The following is a 22,520-nucleotide window of genomic DNA, read 5'->3' as shown; positions in this document are numbered from 1 at the left end:
TTAGTGACCAGGAAAAGAAAAATTGCTTCAAAATCATAAGGGAACATGAGAAATCAATCCAGCAGCTGCTAGATGATGCAAAAAAGAGTAACACAAGACTGATTGGGCTCAATGAAGAAACAGGAGAGAGTGCAGATGACATAAAAAAATCTCTTCACAGAAATAATGGCAGAAAACTTCCCAAGCAGGGGAAAAGAGCTTGACGTACAGATAAGCGAGGCATATAGGACTTCAAATAGCCTTGATCAAAAAAAAATCTACACAAAGCCATATAATTGTTAGGATTCCAGAAACACAACAGAAGAACAAAGTTCTCCAAGCAGTCAGAGAAAAGAAACAAATCACATACAAAGGAAAGCCCACCAGAATCACAGCAGACTTCTCAACACAAACCATCAAGGCAAGAAGAGCTTGGAGTGACATATTCCAAGCCCTAAAAGAAAACAGCCTCCAACCCAGATTGATGTACCCTGCAAAACTATCTTTCAAAATGGATGGAGAAATAAGATACTTTCATGACAAAGAGCACCTTAGGAACTTCATGAATACCAAATCAGCACTCCAAAGAATTTTACACAATATCCTAGGAACAGACATTGATGATCACAACCCCAGGAAGCAAAGCAGAATGAACCCATCTGGCATGACAAGAAATTAAATGGAAAGGGGGAGAACCCAACAAAAAGAAAAAGTCATGGCAATAACAAGTCAATATGTTTCAGTTATAACCATCCATGTTAATGGTCTCAATTCACCAATCAAAAGGAATAGACTGGCAGAATGGGTCAAGAAGCAAAATCCAACAATATGCTGCATACAAGAAACACACTTCATTCAAAAGGAAACTCATAGACTGAAAGATAAACGGTGGAAAACAATACTGCATGTGACAGGAACCCGAAAAAAAAGCAGGAGTAGCTATCCTCTTAGCAGATCAAGTAGATTTCAAACCAACACTGATTAAGAGAGATGAAGAAGGACACTACATCCTTGTAAAGGGAAGAATCCAAGAGGAAGAGATGACAATTATAAATATCTATGCACCAAACACTAGTGCACCCAACTATATAAAACAAATACTAACAGACATGAAAAGCCATATATGCATTAATACAATTGTAGTAGGAGACCTCAACACCCCACTGTCACAGATAGATCAACTAGACTAAAAATAAGTAATGAAATATTAGAACTCAATCGAACTCTTGAACAAATGAACTTAACATGTTTACAGAGTCTTCCACCCCACAAAATCAGAATACACATTCTTTTCAGCTGCACATGGGTCATTCTCAAAAATAGACCACATACTCACACATAGAACATGTTTAAGGAAGTGCAAAGGAATTGAAGTTATCCCCTGTATATTATCAGACCATAGTGCGATGAAATTGGAGATCCAGAGCAAAAGAAACTCAAAAAATTTCATAAACACGTGGAAATTGAACAACACACTTCTGAATAACCAATGGGTCACAGAGAAAATGAAAGAAGAAATCAGACAGTTCCTTCAATTAAATGACAATGACAATACAACATATCGCAATCTATGGGACACAATGAAAGCAGTCTTACAAGGGAATTTCATAGCAGTGAATTTGCATATTAGGAAAACAGAACGAGCCCAATTAAACAACCTGATGCTGAACCTCAAGCTTCTAGAAAAAGAAGAGCAGGACAACCCCAAAGCTCATACAAGGGAGGAAATTGTAAAGATCAGAGGAGAAATCAATGCAATGGAGACTAAAAGAACGATACAAAAAAATCAATGAAGCCAAGAGTTGGTTCTTCGAAAGAATCAATAAAATTGACAAACCTTTGGCCAACCTTGTCAGAAAAAGGAAAGAAAAGGCCCAAATCCATGCAATTAGGAATGAAAAGGGTGAAACTACAACAGACCCAGCAGAAATCCAGATGATCATCAGTACCCACTTCCAGAACCTATACGCCAATAAGATGGACAACACAGAAGAAATGGACAGATTCCTAGATACACATGAATTACCAAAGTTGAACGAAGAAGACCTAAAAATTCTGAACAACCCAATATCAACCAATGAAACTGAAAATGTAATTAAAAACTTATCAACTAAGAAAAGCCCGGGCCCTGATGGCTTCACTGCTGAATTCTACAAGACATTTAGAGAGGAACTGCTGCCACTACTGTTGAAACTCCTCAGTGAAATTGAAAGGAAAGCAATACTCCCAGATTCATTCCTGGAAGCAAGCATCACCTTGATCCCCAAAGGAGAGAAAGACCCAACTGAAAAAGAGAACTATAGGCCAATCTCACTAATGAACATAGATGTAAAAATCCTTAATAAGATACTGGCAAACAGAATGCAGAAGATCATCAAGAAGATCATACACCCTGATTAAGTGGGATTCATCCCAGGGATGCAGGGATGGTTCAATATACGAAAATTAATCAATGTAATACACCATACCAATAGAGCCAAGGACCAAAACTATATGATTGTCTCCATAGATGCAGAAAAAGCATTTGACAAAATCCAACATGCATTTATGATAAAAACCCTACAAAAAATTGGAATAGATGGTCTCTACCTCAATCTGATAAAAGCCTTCTATGAAAAATCAACTTACTAAATGGTCAAAAACTGAGATCCTTCACACTAAAATCAGGAACAAGACAAGGATGTCCACTATCACAGCTCCTGTTCAATAGAGTTCTGGAAACATGAGCCACGGCAATTAGACAAGAAAAAGAAATAAATGAAAGGAATAAATATAGGAAATGAAGAAGTCAAATTGTCATTATTTACAGATGACATGATACTCTATATAGAAGACCCCAAGAACTCCACCAAAAGTCTTCTAGACTTAATACCCAAATTCAGTCAAGTAGCTGGTTACAAGGTCAACACACAAAAATCAATAGCTTTCCTCTACACCAATGACAGACTCACTGAGAGAGAAATAGGGCAAAGAATTCCTTTCACAATAGCATCCAAAAAATTGAAATACCTAGGAATTATCCTAACGAAAGAAATCAAAGACCTCTTCTCTGAAAACTATGGCACTCTGAAAAGAGAGATTGAAGATGATATTAGAAAATGGACAGACATCCCCTGCTCCTGGGTAGGAAGGATTAATATAGTGAAAATGGCCATAGTTCCAAAACTGCTATATAGATTTAATGCAATTCCAATTGAAATCCCAGCAGCATACTTCATAGACCTCAAGAAAACAATCCAAAAATTCATTTGGAACAAGAAGAGACCCAGAATAGCAAAAGCAATTCTAGGTAACAGAGACATGGCAGGGGGTATCACAATCCCCAACCTGCAACTCTACTACAAAGCTACTGTGATAAAAACAGCATGGTACTGGCAAAGAAACAGACCTGAGGACCAGTGCAACAGATTAGAAGATGCAGAAACAACCCCAGACACACTCAGCCATCTCATCTTCGACAAAGGAGCCAAACACCCTCACTGGAGGAAAGATAGCCTCTTTAATAAATGGTGATGGAAAAATTGGCCTTCAGCTTGCCAAAGATTAAAACTAGACCTGTATCTCTCACCATGCACTAAACTAAAATCAAAATGGATTAAAGATCTAAATATTAAAATAGAAACTCTGAACCAGTTGGAACAGAGGTTAGGTAGAACCCTTGAATTCATCGGTGTAGGAAAAGATTTTATGAACAAAACCTCAGTTGCCCGTGAACTAGCACAAACAATCAACAAATGGGATCTCTTCTTATTGAAAAGCTTCTGCACAGCAAGAGAAACCACCAGCAGTGTGAAGAGACAACCCACAATGTGGGAAAAAATCTTCACCTGCTCTTCCTCAGACAAAGGTCTACTATCTAGAATCTATAAAGAACTTAAAAAGATCAGACCTCCCGAATTTAAAGACCCAATCCAAAAATGGGCATCTGAAATGAACAGACATTTCTCACACAAAGAAGTAGAAATAGCAAATAAATACAGGAAAAAATGTTCAACATCACTGGTCCTTCGAGAGATGCAAATGAAAACAACACTGAGATTCCACCTCACTCCAGAAAGAATGGCTGCTATCATGAAATCAACCAATAACAAATGCTGGCGGGGCTGTGGGGAAAGAGGAACTCTGCTCCACTGCTGGTGGGAGTGTAGACTGGTGCAAGCACTGTGGAAATCAGTATGGAGATACCTCAAAGAACTAGGACTTGAAGTCCCATTTGACCCCGCTATTCCACTGCTGGGGATCTTCCCCAAAGAATTAAAAGAATCATACCACAGTGATATACGTGCACCCATGTTCACAGCAGCGCAGTTTGTAATAGCTAAAACTTGGAAACAGCCCAAATGCCCATCAACTGGAGACTGGATAAAGAAAATGTGTTTTTTTTATAAAACAGAGTACTACTCAGCCATAAAAAATGAGAAATTAGAGACATTTATAGCTAAGTGGATGCACATTGAGGCAATACTCTTAAGTGAAATAAATAGGACACACGTGTAAATACCGAATAGTTTCTCTGGTGTGAGAAACTGAAAGTGTAAATAAGGACGAAATGTATAATACGTAATGTGAAATAGGAAGAAAAGGGGCAAAGGGGAAGGAAGTGGGAGAGCTAGGGGAAAGGATAGAAGGAAATGGGATTAATATGAGAAAATGGAAAAATAGGATCAAAATCTTTGTAAATAGGGAGGACTGGAGGGGTTGAAGGGAGGGCTGGGCAAGGGCGTAAAATAAGAACCAAGAGAGACTATGTAAAGGTGCAAATTTCCCATGATGAATGTCATTATATTGTATACCTAAAATGTACCAATGATTAGAATGAATAATTGATAATGTAAAATAGGAAGAAAAGGTCCAAAGGGGTAGGGGTAGTGGGAGGGGCAGGGGAAAGGAAAAAATGATGAGAAATGGAAAAAATGGAAATAAAGTCTTTGTAAATAGGGAAGGGTGGAGGGCGTGAAGGGAGGGCTAGGAATGGGGAATAAATAAGAACCAAGATGCATTATATAAAGGTACAATTCCCAATGAGAAATGTAATTGTGTTGTATACCTACAATGTACCAATAAAAGACTTTAATACAAAAAAAAAAATACTAAACAAAAAAATATATATATAATTTCCCACCATGAACCAGGCATGGCGGTACAAGCCTGAATTCCCAGCACTCTGGGAGGCAAAGAGGAAGGATCACGAAATCAAACCCAATCTGGGGCAACTCAGTAACTTAAATATTATCTCAAAATAAAAAGTAAAATGGGGGGGGGGGGGTGATGTTGGTATGTAAGCTCAGGGTCAAGGTCCTGGGTTCAATCCCCAGTGCAAAAAGAAAATAGAGCACAGAAAAGGTATGGAATAAAATAAGCCCCTGAGAGCTAAATTCTTTTTCAAAGTCTTCAAATTGAAAAGACCCATTTTTAACAAACAAAACGAATCACAAAGTATCCACAAGACCTGTAAGCATGCAATTTCAGAAGACTAAGATAAAAAAATCCCCAAAGGCTTTGAGGGGGGGCCGCACAACTATGAACAATAGACAAGAACAAATTAACATTAAATGAAACACTTAATACTAGAAGACAATGAAACAAAATTGACATTTTCCAAGTACTAACAAAATGTTAAATAGCATTCTATATCCAGCACAACTATCAATCAGGCATGAGACAAAACAATTACTTTCAGAAACATGGGATCAGAAAGTTTATTTCCTGCCATTCTTTCTGGATTTTTTTTTTTTTTTGAGACAGGGTCTTACTATGCCATCCAGGCTGGCCTCAAATTCACACTGATGCTCCTTCCTTAGCATCCTGAGTGCTGGAATTACATACTTGCACCACCTCGTCCGCTCTGAATAAATTCTTAAGAATGTTCTTCAACAACCTGGAGCAGTGTTGTATCCCTGTAATTTCAGCACTCAGGAGGCTGAGGCAGAAAGATCCCACAAGTTCCAGGGCAGCCCGGGATACATAGTGAATTCAAGGCCAGCCTGAACTACCCAGCAAGACTTTCAAAAAGGAAAGAAATGCTCTTCAACAAAATGAAGAAACCTAAAGAAAGGTAACATGTACAACGTATCTTAAAAGCAAAGAACTAAGGGAAGTAAGCAAACTCAAGATATTATAATTTGGTATCTTCAAAAAGTTTAGATATGTTAAGGGCTAATTTTAAACAGAAAAGAAAATGAAAATTCTTTGGGAACAAAATTGTACAAATTATGTATTAGTCTAAATAAAGTGTGACATGGTTTGAGCAATTAATGATATGTTTAAAAAAAAAAAAAGGGAATACAGCTGACCCTAACTCTAAGAGACTTAACATTAACCCTAACTTAACTTAACTTTAACTTAACTTAACATTAACATTAACTTAACTTAACTTAACTTTAACTTAATTTAACATTAACATTAACTTAACTTAACCCTAACATTAAGAGACTTAGAAAGAAAATCCTAGAACACAACTTCATACTTCAGAGAATATTATTTTCAATTGTCAACCCTTGAGACAGGCCTTCCTTGATTACACTATTCTTTTTTCTTTATTTTGAGTCCTGCAGCATCACATATATTACTACATCACTGATTCTAACACCCACATTTTCACTTTAATCCTGCTGAAACCAGCATGTACTGTATTTTACAGTCTGAAACATTTGCAACTACTGTCAGCCAGGTGGCAGCCTTGTGTAAAAAACTTTCAGTAGAAAAAATTTTTTTCAGTGGACAACTTATAAAAGCACCATCAAAATGCCTCAGATTAGACAAAAGACAATTTTTATTTGCTTTCTGGCTATCTCTCCCACAGCAGCCAATGTCAGGCATTAATTTTCTTTTAATATCTTTATTTCTATGCACCTAACGCCATTACATACCAGACATTTAATCTGTATCACATTTTAACATCCCGGAAAGTGGATGAGACAGAGAATGGACTGTACACAGCTGGCTGTAATTTTTGCCTTCTTAGTGGTATATATAATAGCATCAAGTCTACAAGCAATGACTCCTAAGATTTGAAGAAGCTCAGTAATAAAAAATTTGGAGAGCCAGGCATGGTGGGTGGCACCCACCTGTAATCCCAGCACTTAGGAGGCTGAAGCAGGAAGATTACGGGTTGGTGGCCACCCTGAACTACATAGTGAGACATTATCTCAAAAAACAAAACAACAAAAATATGGGAGTAAGATTAACAACAATCAAAATATGATTCTAAGTGATAATAAATTCAAGAAACACAAACACACGTTTAAGGCTAGTGACAGCCACATGCCTAATGTACTAGCACTCAGGAGGCTGTGGCAGCTTGGGAATGAAGACAGACGCTGTCTCAAAGAAAACAAACCCCACATATATATGCTTAGTACTACTTTCAAGTTATGGAACTAAATTCCTGAGAACAAAAAGAGATAAACGTAATTGCCTCCTCAAAAGGCACAATAAACCAGTTGCAGTGGCGCACACTTCCAGTTTCCAGCTACTCTGGAGGTTAAGGGGGCAACATTTGAGCCCAGGAATTCAAGACCACTCCAGGCAACATAGTGAGACTTGTCGCAAGAAGAATAAGGACGGGGTAGTAAATATTTGTCATTGTGTGGCAGCCTATACTATTTTACTTTTACCACACACACTTTTTTTTGGAGACAGGGTCTCGCTATGCAGTTCAGGCTGGCCTTGAACTCACCATATAGCCTAGACTAGACTGGCCTCTTAACTCTCAAGGATCCTCCTCCCTCAGCCTCCCGTGGTGTGCACCACCACGAACGGCACTCATACACTTTTTTATGAACCCCTTTTAAATACGTGATAAGAGGAAATAGAAATCCATAATCACACAGAGACAGAGAGAGGAAAATTCACACAGATACAAATAGAAAGACATCCAAGGGCAAAGTCAGAATCAGGCAACTCCAGAAATTCTAAGGGCAGTGGCAAGGGAAAGAATGAATTCTGGACTCAAATATTTAGCAACTCTCTAACCAGTATCATCAGCACTTCTTTGCCTACTGCTGACAGTTTGGCCATTTTGATCATTAGAAAATCAAGGAAAAGTGGAAAAGGTTTGAAAATTTATCTTTCTGCCACGGAGTGAAAACTCTGCCTCCTTTTTGGGTGGAACTGCAAGCTCTTCCTCACTGAAGCACTCGACATTTACTGGGCACTCTCTCACCTGCCTGTTCTGGCCTATGGACAGCAAAAGGACAAACGCGGTGGGCGGGAGGGGGTGGCTGCTGGCGGTATGTAAGAGACAAGCCGACTACACCACCCGAGGCCAAAGCGGGGTGGAGGAAGGGGCTGATGCTGGAGGTGAGCGAGAGCAACTTGGACAACTGTGGCCTGTCGAGACGCAAACCTGTCTTTGGGAGCCCGGTGAGTAAAAGCACGCCAGCACCTGCACCTGTCTCCACAAAAGACTGGGCACCTCCTCAGAGGAAGCTAACGATCTGGGGAAACCTAACCCTCCCGGGGCAGGCAGCAGGCGGGCTACTCAGGCCCCGCCCTTCCCTCCGGGTCCAAAGCAGGCGCAGAGCGACAGCAAAATGTCACAGGGCCAGGACTGAGCGCGCCAAAGCAGGACCCACCCCCGGGAGACGCGGACGCTCCGAGCGGGTCCCTCCCCTTCCTCCCCGCGCGTACAGCCCATTCATTCTCGCGGCGGGCAGCGCGTCCTCCCCGGCCCACCACCGCGGTTCCGCAAACCCACCAGACGCTTTGTCTCCAGCCGCCGGAAACCGGGGCGCGCCCCCGAGCGCGCGCCCAGCGCTAGCTCCACGCACCTGGGCCTGCCCGGCAGCCGCGGCGCGGGAGAACGGCTCTGGATCCTGGGGTCCCCAGCCCGCGCTCTTCCTCTGCAGCCCGAGGCGCACACTCTGCTGTACCCCCCGGGCCTGGAAATGAGCACCGTGGCCCGCTAACGACTCGCGCCCTCGGGCGGCCCTGCCCCGCTGGGAAACACGGGGTTCTTCCCTTCCTGGGGACCCTCCGATCCGGAGGGGCGCGGGCAGCCGGCCTCCGCACTACCCCCGGCGGATCCCCGGGGCGCCCCGGCCTCCCGGTGCCCCACTTGGCCGCCGGAGCCGGACACTCACTTGAGGAGCAGCTGGTCGTGCTCGGCCTTGCACTTGCCTAGCTCAATCTGCAGCTTGGCGCGCTCGCGGGCCGTGTCGTCAAGCGCGCGGCGCGCGTCGGCCAGCTCCGTCTCGTAGAGCGCCTTGAGTCCCGTGAGCTCGCGGCCGCGCACCTCCTCGCGCTCCGTCACCTGCAGCTGCAGCGCGCTGTTCTCCGTCTCCAGGCTGCGCACCTTGTCGATGTACACGGCCAGCCGGTCGTTGAGCTCGCGCAGCTCTTCTTTCTCCTGCAGCCGCGACAGCCGCGTGGGGCTCAGCGGCGTGGCGGGGCCGCCTGCGCGGCTGCCCGGCCGCAGCGGCACGGGGGTCGCGGTGGCCATGGCGGGCGATCGGCGGGAAGCCTGGGGAGGGTGGCACCGGGACGGTGGCCGCGGGTCACAGCACAAAGGGCAGCGGGGGCGGGCCGCGAGCCGATCGATCGGTCATACAATGCCCTTTGTGAGGAAGCACGCGCACTCACACTCGCTCACGCGCGCGCGCGCGGGAAAAGGCGAAGCGAGCGGGACGGGAGGCCCAGCAAGGTCCGCCCAGCCGCCGCCGCCGCCGAGGCTCCCGCCCGTAGCACTTTGTTTCCGCTTGGGCTGCTCGGAGTGGCGGATGCGAGAGGCGGAGCGGGCGGGGGCGGAGGCGGCGAGGGCTGGGCTAAGCTCACCAACATGGCGGGAACCACGTGATCTCCGCTGACCAATAAGGAGGCCCAGTACATTCAAACTCGGGCACTCCGGCAACCGTCGCTCCGCGCGCCGCTGGGCGTGGCCTGGCCGAACGAAGTCCGAGCGCTGCTCCCACCCGGCCTCTCGTCACCCCTTGGGACTCTGGGGGCGGAGCTTTCGAGTGGCGGGAAAAGCTGGTGGTTTCTGGGGCGGGTCCGCGCTGCCTGCGCGCTGGGGCACAGGGAAATTCAAAAGTCAACGTCCCAACGGCCGCCGGCGGGCTCGGGCGGCCTGGCCTGGACCCGCCCAGCCCCGGCGGAGACCCAGCTGCCGAGTGCGTGGCTCTGGTAGCTTCTTCCGAGCTCAGGGCCGGTTTCGGCTTCTCCCGGAGAGCTGCGTGTTGTGCACCTCCCTGGAGGCCGAGAAACACGCGTCCTGAGGCGATGGACTGCTCGCGCGGGAGGCAGCAGTCCGATTGCACGTCGTCCCTGCGCCGTAAGCGCTACAGCCCAGGGTCTAGCAGTAGCTCAGAGGAGCTGGTTTCACGACTTGCAAATAGCTCAACCTGTTGTCACGATTCATTAAAATCAGAGCAAAATGTCCGAACTCACTGAAATTGAAATAACTTTTTGCCTTAAAGAATTTAGTAGAAAATTTATTGATCCCCTTTAAAAAAACTTCTAGCTAAGATTTGTTGGGACTGTACAGCTGCCCTCAGTTGTGGAAATTTATTTCAAAAATTCATCCCATTTGTAGATGAATTTTCATTAAAGCTCCCCAGCAGGCGACAAGACTGCATTTGAACCCAGGGTTTTAATTAACTCCAAAATCTAGTTAAAACTTAGATGACCACGTTATATAACCTGTTAGGAACGCATCTGTAAAGTAAGTATGGGTTATTTTAATAATGGCAGATATGGAGACCAGGATATTTTAAAATATTAAGTCATATACAAAGAATTAGTGCAGGGCACCAGGCTGCATTTTCATCCTCAGCAAATTTCTGCCTTGCTGTGAATGATAGTCTCCTTATTGGTGATTCTGTTTCCTTACCTATTACCTAAAATCTCATTGCTTTACGTCCTTGAGAATTACAGGAATTGACTGTAAAGACGCAGAGGACACCAGACCACCAGACCAAGGTACTGAGTCCCACTGTTCCCGGCCCAGAGGTAGGGGCTTCTGAGCCATCATCCCACTGCTCCTGGTCCAGAGGAAGGAGCTTCCCGGTCACCATCCCTCCCGCTGCTCCCAGCCCAGAGGAAAGGGCTTTTGGCCCATGTTCTGTCCCGCTGCTCCTGGCCCAGAGGAAGGGGCTTCCAGGCCACCATCCCTCCCACAGCTCCCGGCCCAGAGGGAGGGGCTTCTGAGCCACTATCCCACTGCTCCTGGTCCAGAGGAAGGGGTTTCCCGGCCACCATCCCTCTGGCTGCTCCCAGCCCACAGGAAAGGGCTTTTGGGTCACCATCCCTACCGCTGCTCCCGGCCCCTGTCCCACCTCACCCAGCTCAGAGGAGGTAATCCTTGTAGGCGCTAAGAGCCCCCTGCCCCAGTAGAAAGGAGAAAACATGTAAATAAGTCTCAAAACCAGACTTCCAGATCACCTACAGCAACCCCAAAGGGAAATGAGATGGAACACTCTGATACTCAACCACCTGGACCCACTGAACTGGCAACAAAAGGGGATCTGGAAAAAATGAAATCAGAAATAATTTCTCAGATAACAGGAGAAATTGTGCCCCTAGTGCAAGACATGATTAATAAATCTAAACAGGAGCTGAGAATTACAGGAATTGAAAAGCTTCGATTTTAAAGTTGGTGTTAGGTATTTATAAACATTTAAGTAATTTATCACAAAGTTTAATGAAGTGATCTTTAAAGTAACACTCTTTAGCCAATGAGGATTGAGGAAGGCAAGTGCTAGATCCAAAGCTGTAGCCACTCTTGACTTTATGGCCAACTCATTGGTCAGTTCATTCCTTACTCCCCTTCTGACTTTAAATTTGGAAACTTTCTTCTTTTTTTCTCTTTTTTCCAGTACCAGGGATCGAACTCAGGACCTTGGGCTTCCAGAGCAGGCGGGGTACCACTGAGCTAAATCCCCTGTGGAAACTTTCTTTTAAAATTACTTTTCTGTTCACTTTTGAAATTTTAATTAAGACTGTGTGTGAAGCCACCTACCTCACAAGCGCAAGGTTCCGAGTTCAATCCCCGGTACCAAAAAAAAAAAGACTATATGTGAAGAGACTTGGGCCATGACCTGTACTGCTCTCAACATAACATAGTTTCCTTTAGATAGTGTCTCTCAATCTCAGATTCTTCTAGGAGATACATTATATCCTATCATTGGAAACCACACACCAGAGTCAAAAGGTGGAGGATTTCCTACTGATGGCTGTATAACTTGGTTGCCCTTAGGAAAATGGGAATGATTCTTACCTTGCAGGGAAGGTTAGTAAATGTTAAATAAAATATTATACGTAGGCATATGTATCACAGCTAAATACTATCTCTTACTAATAGTAATTCCATGTATCCAAAAGCAATGGAAAACTTTATCTTAGATTTGGGCAATTGTGCCTAATTGGTCTTTTTTTTTTAATAAGTCATTTATTAGAGAAAATGGAATTATGAATTTTCACTTTATATGTTTGGTCCTCATAGCATCCCTGAACAAAGCAATCTTAAGCATTTTAGTGAACAAACCTCAAAATAAACTAATAAGGTAGAATCTGAGACAACCTATGCACCTACAATCTGTGCATCCACAGAATCCTTAGTATCACATTCAATCAATGAAAGGTCAATTCTGACCATGTTTACAGTATTATACAAAAAAATTAAAATCTAGAAAGGTGGCATACTTACATGAGATTCTTTTTACTTGTTGATTGTATATTTTAAAAACTGAGTAATTTCCTTTTCAACAAATCCCATGTGAGTGCAAGATGCTTTGTAACTGTGCAGCACCTAAAGTGCACAAAAAATCAGGTGCCAAGTAAAGGTAGTTTTTACTTCAAGGAAAAAGGATTGAATATAGAGATACAGGAGCAAATTCAATACTGTCTAACTTAAGAAGCTTTCTCAATCAATAGTATGAACATAGGCTTGTAAAACATTTACTACATACAAAGTATAGCAACCTGCAAAATACTTCATCTCAACAATTTTTAGTTCTGACATTTTAAATGGCATTCTCATCATACAAAAGCAAACAAAAATCAGTTTTCCCCACACTAGGTTCTCATCCAAACAACCTCACTGCAATTACTGTAAATTACTAGCAATCACTGGATTGATTGGCAAAAATGGAGTTGGCACTGTTCTCAAAAAAATATATGCTTTAAACAGATAAAAGCCGTAAAGAACCAGGTTTACATCGTAAATGCAGGGGATGAAATGTACAAAAAATGACAGATACATGATTTTATGTAAGACATGGTATTGTTTCCCAGCAGCATAAGAATTCTGTTGAAGTAACAGCTCCTTTTATTTCATACCTGTGTTCCTGGGAGAAAGGAGTTTGTACGTGTTGAAGTAGCCTACATGCTGGAGAATCTCCACCAAGACACACTGAGCAGGTGCTTCTTTTGGAGCATTCTGCAACTGTCTGAAAGGCACAAACTGGACAGTATCTCTGACAGCCACCTCACTGCTTGGGGAGCGGAGACTTTCCCCATCACCATCCAGAAATTCCATGGCACTAAAGTCAGCTCCTCCAACTCCAACAATGATGATGGACACGGGCAGCTTGGCAGCATTAACAATACCTTGTCTGGTTTCATCAAGGTCTGTGATCCCACCATCAGTAATGATCAAGAGCACAAAATATTGAGAAGCTGTCTGCTGTTGTGTGACTGCAGCTGCAAACCTGACCACATGATTTATGATTGGAGAAAAGTTAGTTGGCCCATAGAGCTTTATCTGAGGAAGATGGGCCCAGTATGCCTCTACAATGCCTTGGATTCCATTACAGTAGGTTAAAGTTCATTGGAAATTCATGAGATACCTGCCACTGAGGAGGTATCTGAGCTCCAAAACCAAAAGCAGGAAACAATTTATCAGCATCATAATCTTGAATAACCAGCCCCACAGACCAGATGGCAGTCAGATACTCACTAACGCCATTGGGGCTGATGTAATGAAGGGAGTCCAGAGACCTGGGGTCACCATTGGAGCCAGTGAAATCCACTCTCACAGTAAAATTCACCTGACATCCTCCCATGATGTAGTCAAGCAATATGCATTCCACTGTGCTCTTACAGTGTTTCACACTGATAACACCTGAATTCTTATAGCCGTTCTTTTGCTCCTTTTTTTCATTTATGTGTTCATATTCAATAGGTGAGTTTCTGGAGGTTTCTTTCAGTTTTGTCATGGTAGTTTGAGATCATGTGACCCATCATTGTCATAATCATAAAACTACCTTAATGGTTTTGTCCATACCTCCATAGCACAGGGAGTTAAGAGAGATTTTAAAAGGCTTCCAAACAGGATTCAAGTTGCTTTTATTTTTTTTTTTCTTCAAGTTGTTTTATTGATGACAGAAACTGCATAATTACAAAGCTATAAGGTTTCTAAGAATTTTTGTTTTGATACCAGGGATCGAACTCAGGTCCTTGCGTTTTCAAAACAGGCAGCATAACCATTGAGTTAAATCCCTGGCCCTAAATTTTTTTTTTTTTTTTTTTTTTTGGTACCAGGGATCAAACTCAGGACCTTGCACTTGCTGCGAGGCAGGTGGTGGCACCACTGAGCTAAATCTCCAGCCCCCGCAAGTTGTTTTTAATAACCTCTGTTCAATGAACCATTAGCCAGCTTCCATCAGGTGTCTGCTTATAAAACTCCATATATGGGTCTGACTTTCCAAACAGATCCTTATTATCCAGTTTTCTAGCTTCCATTTCAAACAAGACAACTCTATTTTCCTTTATTTCTTCTGCTGAAATCATAATGCTCCCTTTTCTCAGCAGGTTTGCCATTTTTAAGCATCAGTGGTTAAGTTAGCTTCTTACTGGAAACACTTTGTCCAAGGGTGCATTCACATTCTCCTAAGAAGTCATCATTGCTCAGCTCAATAGTCTTGTCAGTGTCATAAATCCCGAATTTCAATTTCTGAATCACTTCAAAGTAGAAATCAATAATCAATGACTTGGAAAATTTGGGATTTAAGCAATTCTTAATCCTTTCAGTGTGTTCAACCTCATACCACTGGTGATCACTTGTGTTCAAAAATAACATGCACAGAGGATCTGACTTTGATGTTGCATCGAGATCCAAAAGACTGTTACAGGAAATATTCAGCTCCACCATCCTGACACATTTCGCAGCCATCTCTTGAGATGCCTGTCTTCTGGATGGAGTCCTGAGGGCGGCGGCCGGGCCCATAGCATTCAGTCAGTTTCTTTACTAAATGTGTTCTTCCCTTTTTACCTCTGCTTTTTTTTCCCTTAAGTTCTTTTATTGGTATATTTTAGGCATGCAATACATTTACATCTATCATTGGGAACTTGTACCTTTATGTGATGTATCTTGGTTCTTATTTTTTCCCCATTCCCCTGCCCTCCCTTCAACTCCTCCACCCCTCCCTATTTACAAAGACTTTGTTTCCATTTTTTCCTTTTCTTATAATTTTTCCTTTCCCTTCTTTCCTTTCCCCTACCCCTCCCACTTCCCCTACCCCTTTGGACCTTTTCTTCCTATTTCATATTATCAATTATTCATTTTAATCCTTATTTACACTTTCAGTTTCTCACACCAGAGAAACTATTCCATATTTACACACGTGTCCTATTTATTTCACTTAAGAGTATGGCCTCAATGTGCATCCATTTAGCTATAAATGTCTTTAGTTTCTTGTTCTTTATAGCTCAGTAGTATTCCATTTTATAAAAAAAAAGACATCTGTATCCAGTCTCCAGTTGATAGGCACTTCGGCTGTTTCCAAGCTTCAGCTATTACAAACTGTGCTGCTATAAACATGGGTGCGCATATATCGCTGTGGTATGATTCTTTTAATTCTTTTGGGAAGACACCCAGCAGAGGGATAGCTAGGTCAAATGGACCTGTAATCCTAGTTTTTTGAGGTATCTCCATATTGATTTCCACAGTGGTTGCACCGGTCTGCACTCCCACCAACAATGGAGAAGGGTTCCTTTCTCTCCACACCCCTGCCAACATTTGTTATTGCTTAATTTCTTGATAGCAGCCATTCTTTCTGGGGTGAGGTGGAATCTCAGTGTTGTTTTCATCTGCATCTCTTGAATGACCAGTGATGTTGAGCGTTTTTTCATGCTTATTTGCTGCTTTTACTTCTTTGTCTGAGACATGTCTGTTCATTTCAGATGCCCATTTTTGAATTGGGTCTTTATATTTGGGGGATCTGATTGTTTTAAGTTCTTTAAATATTCTAGATAGTAGTCCTTTGTCTGAGGAACAGCTGCTAAAAATTTTTTCCCACATTGTAGGTTGTTGGTGGTTTCTCTTGCAGTGCAGAAGCTTTTTAATAAGATGAGATCCCCGTTGTTAATTCTTTGTGCTAGTTCCCGTGCTACTGAGGTTTTGTTCATAAAGTCTTTTCATATGCCAATGTCTTCAAGAGTTCTACCTAACTTATCTTCCAGCAAGTTTAGTGTTTCTGTTTTAAAATTTAGATCTTTAATCCACTTCGATTTTAGTTTAGTGCATGGCGAAAGACAGGGGTCTAGTTTTAATCTTTGGCAGGTTGAAATGCAGTTTTTCCAACACCATTTATTTTTTTTCTGCCAATAAATGTACTTTAATGAGAACCAAGGTCTATAATACACATTTCAGTAACTGTGCCAGCCTTCATCTTCTGCTCTTACCCAGATCTGGGGCCAACCAACTACATTTAACCCACGTTTGGAAAAAAGGCCACTTTGAATGTTACCCATCAGTATCCATCTTCACAGAAGATACCAATCTAGCACCAGAGTTTCAATCTTAACACTTCCTGTCAGGGAAAAGTTAACATGGTAACGCAAATGCATAAGCAAAGCTGAACTATCCTATTGTTCAACTTTGATCAGGAGGAGTTGGAATATCACTGGTTCAGTAAACACATCTTTGTCAAAACACATTAGAACATGAAAAAGGGATAAAGAAAAACTTGAAAGGCTGACTGAGCTGGGCTCTCATATACCCAGTTCTTAGATTTGAAGCCTCTTGAGAATGATGTTTCAGGGTCTAAGTCAAAGCCAGTTTGGCCAAAATCCTTTATAGAGTGCAAAAAAGCCCTCATGTTTCCACATCTTTAAAATACCATTCAAAGTACCCTTGTAGAGATCCATGTGTCCAACAATTCCCCTCCAGTTCATCCCAATACCGTTTATTAAAGAGGCTATCTTTCCTCCAGTGAGGATGGTTGGCTCCTTTGTCAAAGATGAGGTAGTTGAGTATGTCTGGAGTTGTTTCTGCATCTTCTAATCTATTCCACTGATGCTCAGGTCTGTTTCTTTGCCAGTGTCATGCTGTTTTTAATCACAGTGGCTTTGTTGTATAGTTTCAAGTTGGGGATTGTGATGCCCCCTGTCATGTCTCTGTTGCCTAGAATTGCTTTTGCTATTCTAGGTCTCTTCTGGTCCCAAATGAATTTTTGGATTGTTTTCTCTGGTTCTGTGAAATATACTGTGGGGATTTCAATCAGGATTGTATTAAATCTATATAGCAGTCTTGGAAGTATGGCCATTTTTACTATATTGGTTCTTCCAAGATCTTTACCTCTGCTTTTCCAACACCTAACTGTATCTGGTACATGGCCTATTTCAGTGATGGTGAACTATGGCAGTTTGCATCATGGAAAGCTATAAAGGGTTCACCATCAGTGGATCTCTTCCATACTCTTTTATTATTTGTCCAGACATCTTGTTTAAATAATTCCTGAAATGTCAACACCGCCAATGTTTTCTCCAATGAATTAGAAGTAAAAAATAGTATGAAAATATTGATAACCATGATTTCATATATGGTAACTTATTTTTCCTATAAACCTTCCCTTATCATAGCACTTACCTTGATGATTGGTTAGGTCACATATAGCCCCACTGAGCCTCAATATGCCATGCCATTATTTCCTTTTTTCGTATTCCTCCTATAATGCACAAATACCTCACTACATATAGAGAATTTAATTGGAATTTTCCCTACTTTTTGTATGTCATTTGCATCTGGAACAGAAAAATATCAGATACCCAAGAGACCTGGGAGGAAAGGGCCCATACTAGGATGGAGACAGGTAGGAGAGAGAAGAGTGAGAACAACTGAAAGCAACGAGTAACCCACTTTGACCCAGGTCAGGTGAATGACAGCTGGCAGATAGCTTGAGTACACAGTATAAACAAATGGAATAGATAGGGCTGAGGCACAAAATGAATGAAGGTTGCTAAATAGTATCTCTTCAATATGGACTGCTGAAAGGATGCATGAAGAAATAACTGAATCCATGGCCATTTACTAAATCAAGTTGTTTAATGTGCTTTGCACATTAAACAATATATTTTCAGTTATAAAAGCATAAGAATAAATCATGTTTCATTAGATTGAATGACTATCTGGACTCTCTTACAATTCTCATTTTGATTTTTGTTCTTAAAAAGCCTACGAGCTTTAAAGTGTAGTATATTTATTATCTTTAATAGGATTGTTCTCAAGCACAACTTCTGCAAGTTTATATACTGCTCAAAATTGTTTTCCAAATATACTTAACTGGACAGTTGGCAATAATAGGATTGGTGGAGTTATTTTGCTCTAATTCAGTAGTTCCATCCTACTGATAGCATATAGCTTAGTAAAAAAACAAAACAAAAAACAGTTTTCACTCTTGCATTTTATTTATTTATTTGTTTGTTTGTTTGTTTTTTGGTACCGGGGATTGAACTCTGGACCTTCAGCTTGCAAGGTAGGTGCTGGAACCACTGAGCTAAATCCCCAATACTCTTGCATTTTAGTCTTAGTCTTATATTATGCCAAGATATAGTGATAATACTACAGCACATTTCTTTAAATTATTTTAAAGGTATTTAAAGCATTTCTAAAATTAGCATTTATGAATCTGACTTTTAATATTTTTCTTAATCTTACAAAGGTATGCCCCTTCAGCCTACAGTATACATCTTTGCTTTTAGAGTAGTAAAACTAACAATAAAGATTGGTTTCAAAGTGTAAGAATTACAGATAATTCACCTGTTTCTAATAAGATTAGAATAGCTCCAGGTTAAAAGTTAAGAGCTTTCCTTTTTCACAACCATTCTTCACTAGGTCACTTTGTTATCTTGATGTATGGTTTACTTCTCATGAATAATAATTTATTAGCTTAATTCTTCAGCTATAAAATTGTAACTCCTTCTAAAATGTCTTTCCCAACTAGCCTTCAGTTCTTATGTTGCCTGAAATGCCCTGTAAGACTCAGTCTTTTAGGTCAATCTGAAAAGGTAAGGACACTGTTTCTAGATCCTGCAACTGGGTTCAAGAAAGCATAGGAAAAAGGAAAATATAATAGTTGTATAAGTGAAATAGTAAAATAAAAGAATAAAGTTTCAACCAGATTATCAGTGTGTTCTTCCCCTTTACCACAATTTTGGGGTATCATTCCTTCTAGGACAGCCTCGTCAGACTGGGGCTAAAGACTCCAACCTCAACTCTTAAGATTAATTATAAGGTGTGACAGATTCGAAAATAAAAATAATCTGGCTAAACCAGTCCCTCCCTTCCATCTCATCATCTTTCCATCCTTATCACCCCTTCCCTAATCCTGCCAGAGAAGGAAGGAGTTTGTAGTCAGATGTACTGTGATACTCACTCCTTTGTCATGCTTCCAGAGGTTGAGGCTTCAAAAGTAATGATATTTTGTGCCTCACAGAAGAGTTCCCTGTTCCTTCCATCTTGAGGCAGCAGAGCAGTATCTACGAATAGCCTTCTCTAAAACTGGTAGTCAACAGCCTCAAGAAAATAATAGCTAAAGGGTAAGAGGAGCAGGTGTGGAAAAGCCTAGCTTTCTGTGATGGGTAGCCCTATGTGCCAATTTGGCTGGGCCAGGTACTTACATAAGTCATTAAATATCTTTCTGGGTGTTTCTATAAGGGTCCTTATAGATGAGATTAACATTTAAATCAATGGACATTGCATAAAGCAAATTGTCTCCTTAATGTGAATGGATCTCATCCAATCAGTTGGAGGCCTGAGTAGAACAAAAGACCTCCCCAGAGCAAGAGAGATTTCTAGCAGCCTTCAGACTTGAGCTGCAACATCATTTCCTGGCTCTCTAATCTGCCAATCTACCTTGCAGATTTTGGAAACCAAAAACGCCTTCCCTAGGCACATATGAAGAGTATGGAGGGGCTAAGAAGGCCAGAAAGTTGGAATCCCTGACAGCATCAAGGAAGATCCAGACTGACCTGGGAATAGTAGTCACCTGAAAAGTAGCAGAACTGTAGACAACTCAGCAGAAACATTAAGGACAGAGATAAAAGAGATCAACATACCTGAGAATGGTGACAAGTCATTTCTAGAGAAAACCAACCCAGAATGGAGACAAAGACAAACACACAGTTATCATTATATAAAAAATATCACTGGACTTGGAATCAGCCTAACCAGGAAAACCAGGAAGAGTGAGAAATATGAGGGGTATTGAACTTGAGCATGATTGTCTTAGTTGCTTTCTTATTGCCTTGGTGCCAAAATATGTCTTAGATATTTTCTCATTGCTGAGACACAATACCCAACACAATGTGGAAAGGTTTATTTTGGCTTACAGTTTCTAGAGGTTTCACTTGGTAGTTGGATGGCTTCAAGGGCAGCATGGCAGAGGGGCATGGCAGGCAGGAAGCACAGAGCCATCAAAGGAGGAATAGGTATATTGATATAGATATACATACTTCCTTCCAGCCCATGCCCCCAGTGACCCATCCCTTCCCACCAGGCTTCACCTCCCAACATGACACCCAGCTATAAGCCCATCAGTGGACTAATCTGGTGTCGCACACCCATGATCCAGTCAGCTCCCAAAGGCCCCACCTATGAGCATACAAGGCTTTGGGTGGACATCTAGATATAAGCCATAATAATGACCAACCTAGCCCATACCACTGAGAGATTGCAAAATGGTTTTGGATGTAAGACTTCTGTGTTTAACCTACAGACTCAATCTCATCATCAGAATAGTCTCCATCTGCTTCTCTTCACACTACTTGTTTCCTTTGTAGTTAGCTTGTGGACACCCTACACATAAATTCTCCAAGCAGCTCACAGTATAACAAATCTCAGGGCAGAGATTTGCTCATCTGGGCTGCATGTCCTGCCCTGAACCTCTTACCGTGTCAAAAGCTAGGGTGAACTCTGATTGGCCAAACACAGGCTAAAACCATCCCACTGACAGGCAAGGTCAGAGGAGTCAATAAACTACATGGAATTTCCCTAAAACTGAGGAGTTCATCCCCCAAAGGGATAAAAGTATGCTGGATGAATACCATGCAAGTTGTTATAGCCTGGTTGCAGTGAGAACATGATAGCTGAGTATAGTAATGCACACCTGTGATCCCAGCATTGAGGGAGAAGGATCAAAAAATCAAGCTTAGTCCAAGCAACTTCTTAACGTATTGAAATCTATCTCTTAAAAAGAGAAAAAGAATTTAAAGCCTGGGGATGTAGCTCAGTGTAAAGGCACAGTACTAAAAAAATGAATCAATAAAAGAAAAAAAAAAGAACATGATCAAAAAGTATGATTTCATGAATCACACAGTTTATTGCTTTAAAAAGAAAAATTTTCTTGGGTTCACAAATCTTAAAGAAGGGGAGAATAGCATGAACAAACCTCCCGTTTGATAGACAAGCAGCACAATGCACATCATTCACATAGCAAACTATGTAAGTGTTTAGAATCATTGTAAAGCTACATAATACACATCCAACCTCTTGGCAATTACATGGGAGAATTAAACTGAATCCAAAAATTTTCCAGCAATTTGAATATGGAAAAAAAAAAAGAAAATTCTTTAAAGGATTAGGATACTTAAAAAGTCATATTCCCCTGCTCATCACTAATCCATGCTTTTATTCCACAAACATTTGTTCAGCATTTATTTACTTTATGCAAAGCAAGGGAAGCTGAAGTTTATCATCCCTGCTTTAAGCTCACCATTTTAGGTGTAAACAAGCAAGCACACGTATAAATAAATTATGCCTCATAGTGCCAAGTACTAAAAAGGCAGAAGCAAAGTAGTTAGGAACACTGAGCTAGACAGGTCTCTGTCGGGGAAGAGGGAGCAGAAAAGGCAGTTTCTAAACTGGGCTTCCACGTAGGAATGTCAGCCTGCAGGGACTGGCTGATGGATTCAGTAACTTGTGGAGCTGGGAGAGCCGAAAGAAGCCTCAGATGGAATCCCTATCTCTTTATGCTGTGCTATTTTGTTTTACACCATCCTCCCCCAGAAGTGCCTTAAACTAGGAATTAGTAAAAGTGGGAAGGGAAGTGCATTTTAGTTAATTTTCTTAACATTAGACCTGGTTTGTGCTAGTCAAAAAAACAACAAAGGAAAATTGCAAAGTTTATCATATAATTAAAACACATTACTTAAACTGCATCATAAAACAAGTTATGTATTGACTAAAAACAAAAAATAGAAAATCGATTAAACTGTGTGCAAGCACTACACTGGATACTGGGAAAAAATTTTTTTTGAAGTATGAGATACATAGTTCATTCTCTCAATAAGATATTAGTGTTTCTTTCTGTGTGAAAATGAAATAT

The 22,520-nt window shown here is 41.6% G+C and overlaps 1 protein-coding gene and 2 pseudogenes across 2 annotated transcripts in view; all 3 read right to left on the bottom strand.

The window, feature by feature from the left end:
• The window catches only part of Lmnb1 (lamin B1), a 56,837-nt gene extending 47,130 nt beyond the window's left edge, over nucleotides 1-9,707 (bottom strand). Inside the window, exon 1 of one of the 2 annotated variants that reach the window (XM_004854454.4) lies at nucleotides 9,063-9,707. In XM_004854454.4, the coding sequence (XP_004854511.1) occupies nucleotides 9,063-9,421 (359 nt within the window). In that variant the 5' untranslated portion in view covers nucleotides 9,422-9,707. Of the gene's footprint in view, nucleotides 1-8,677; nucleotides 8,701-9,062 lie in introns of those variants that run through there. The other variant, XM_087180542.1, reaches the window with a different exon arrangement.
• Nucleotides 9,708-13,243: 3,536 nt separating this feature from the next.
• On the bottom strand, nucleotides 13,244-14,158 carry LOC101711697 (copine-3 pseudogene; annotated as a pseudogene).
• Nucleotides 14,159-14,511: 353 nt separating this feature from the next.
• On the bottom strand, nucleotides 14,512-15,425 carry LOC147826645 (copine-3 pseudogene; annotated as a pseudogene).
• Between the last annotated feature and the right edge of the window lie 7,095 nt (nucleotides 15,426-22,520).

Source organism: Heterocephalus glaber, unplaced genomic scaffold (assembly GCF_053883595.1).
Source record: "Heterocephalus glaber isolate CG9 unplaced genomic scaffold, H.glaber_assembly_v1.0 deba00001463, whole genome shotgun sequence".
Lineage (NCBI taxonomy): Eukaryota > Metazoa > Chordata > Mammalia > Rodentia > Bathyergidae > Heterocephalus > Heterocephalus glaber.
This window is presented reverse-complemented; position numbering and strand designations above follow the sequence as displayed.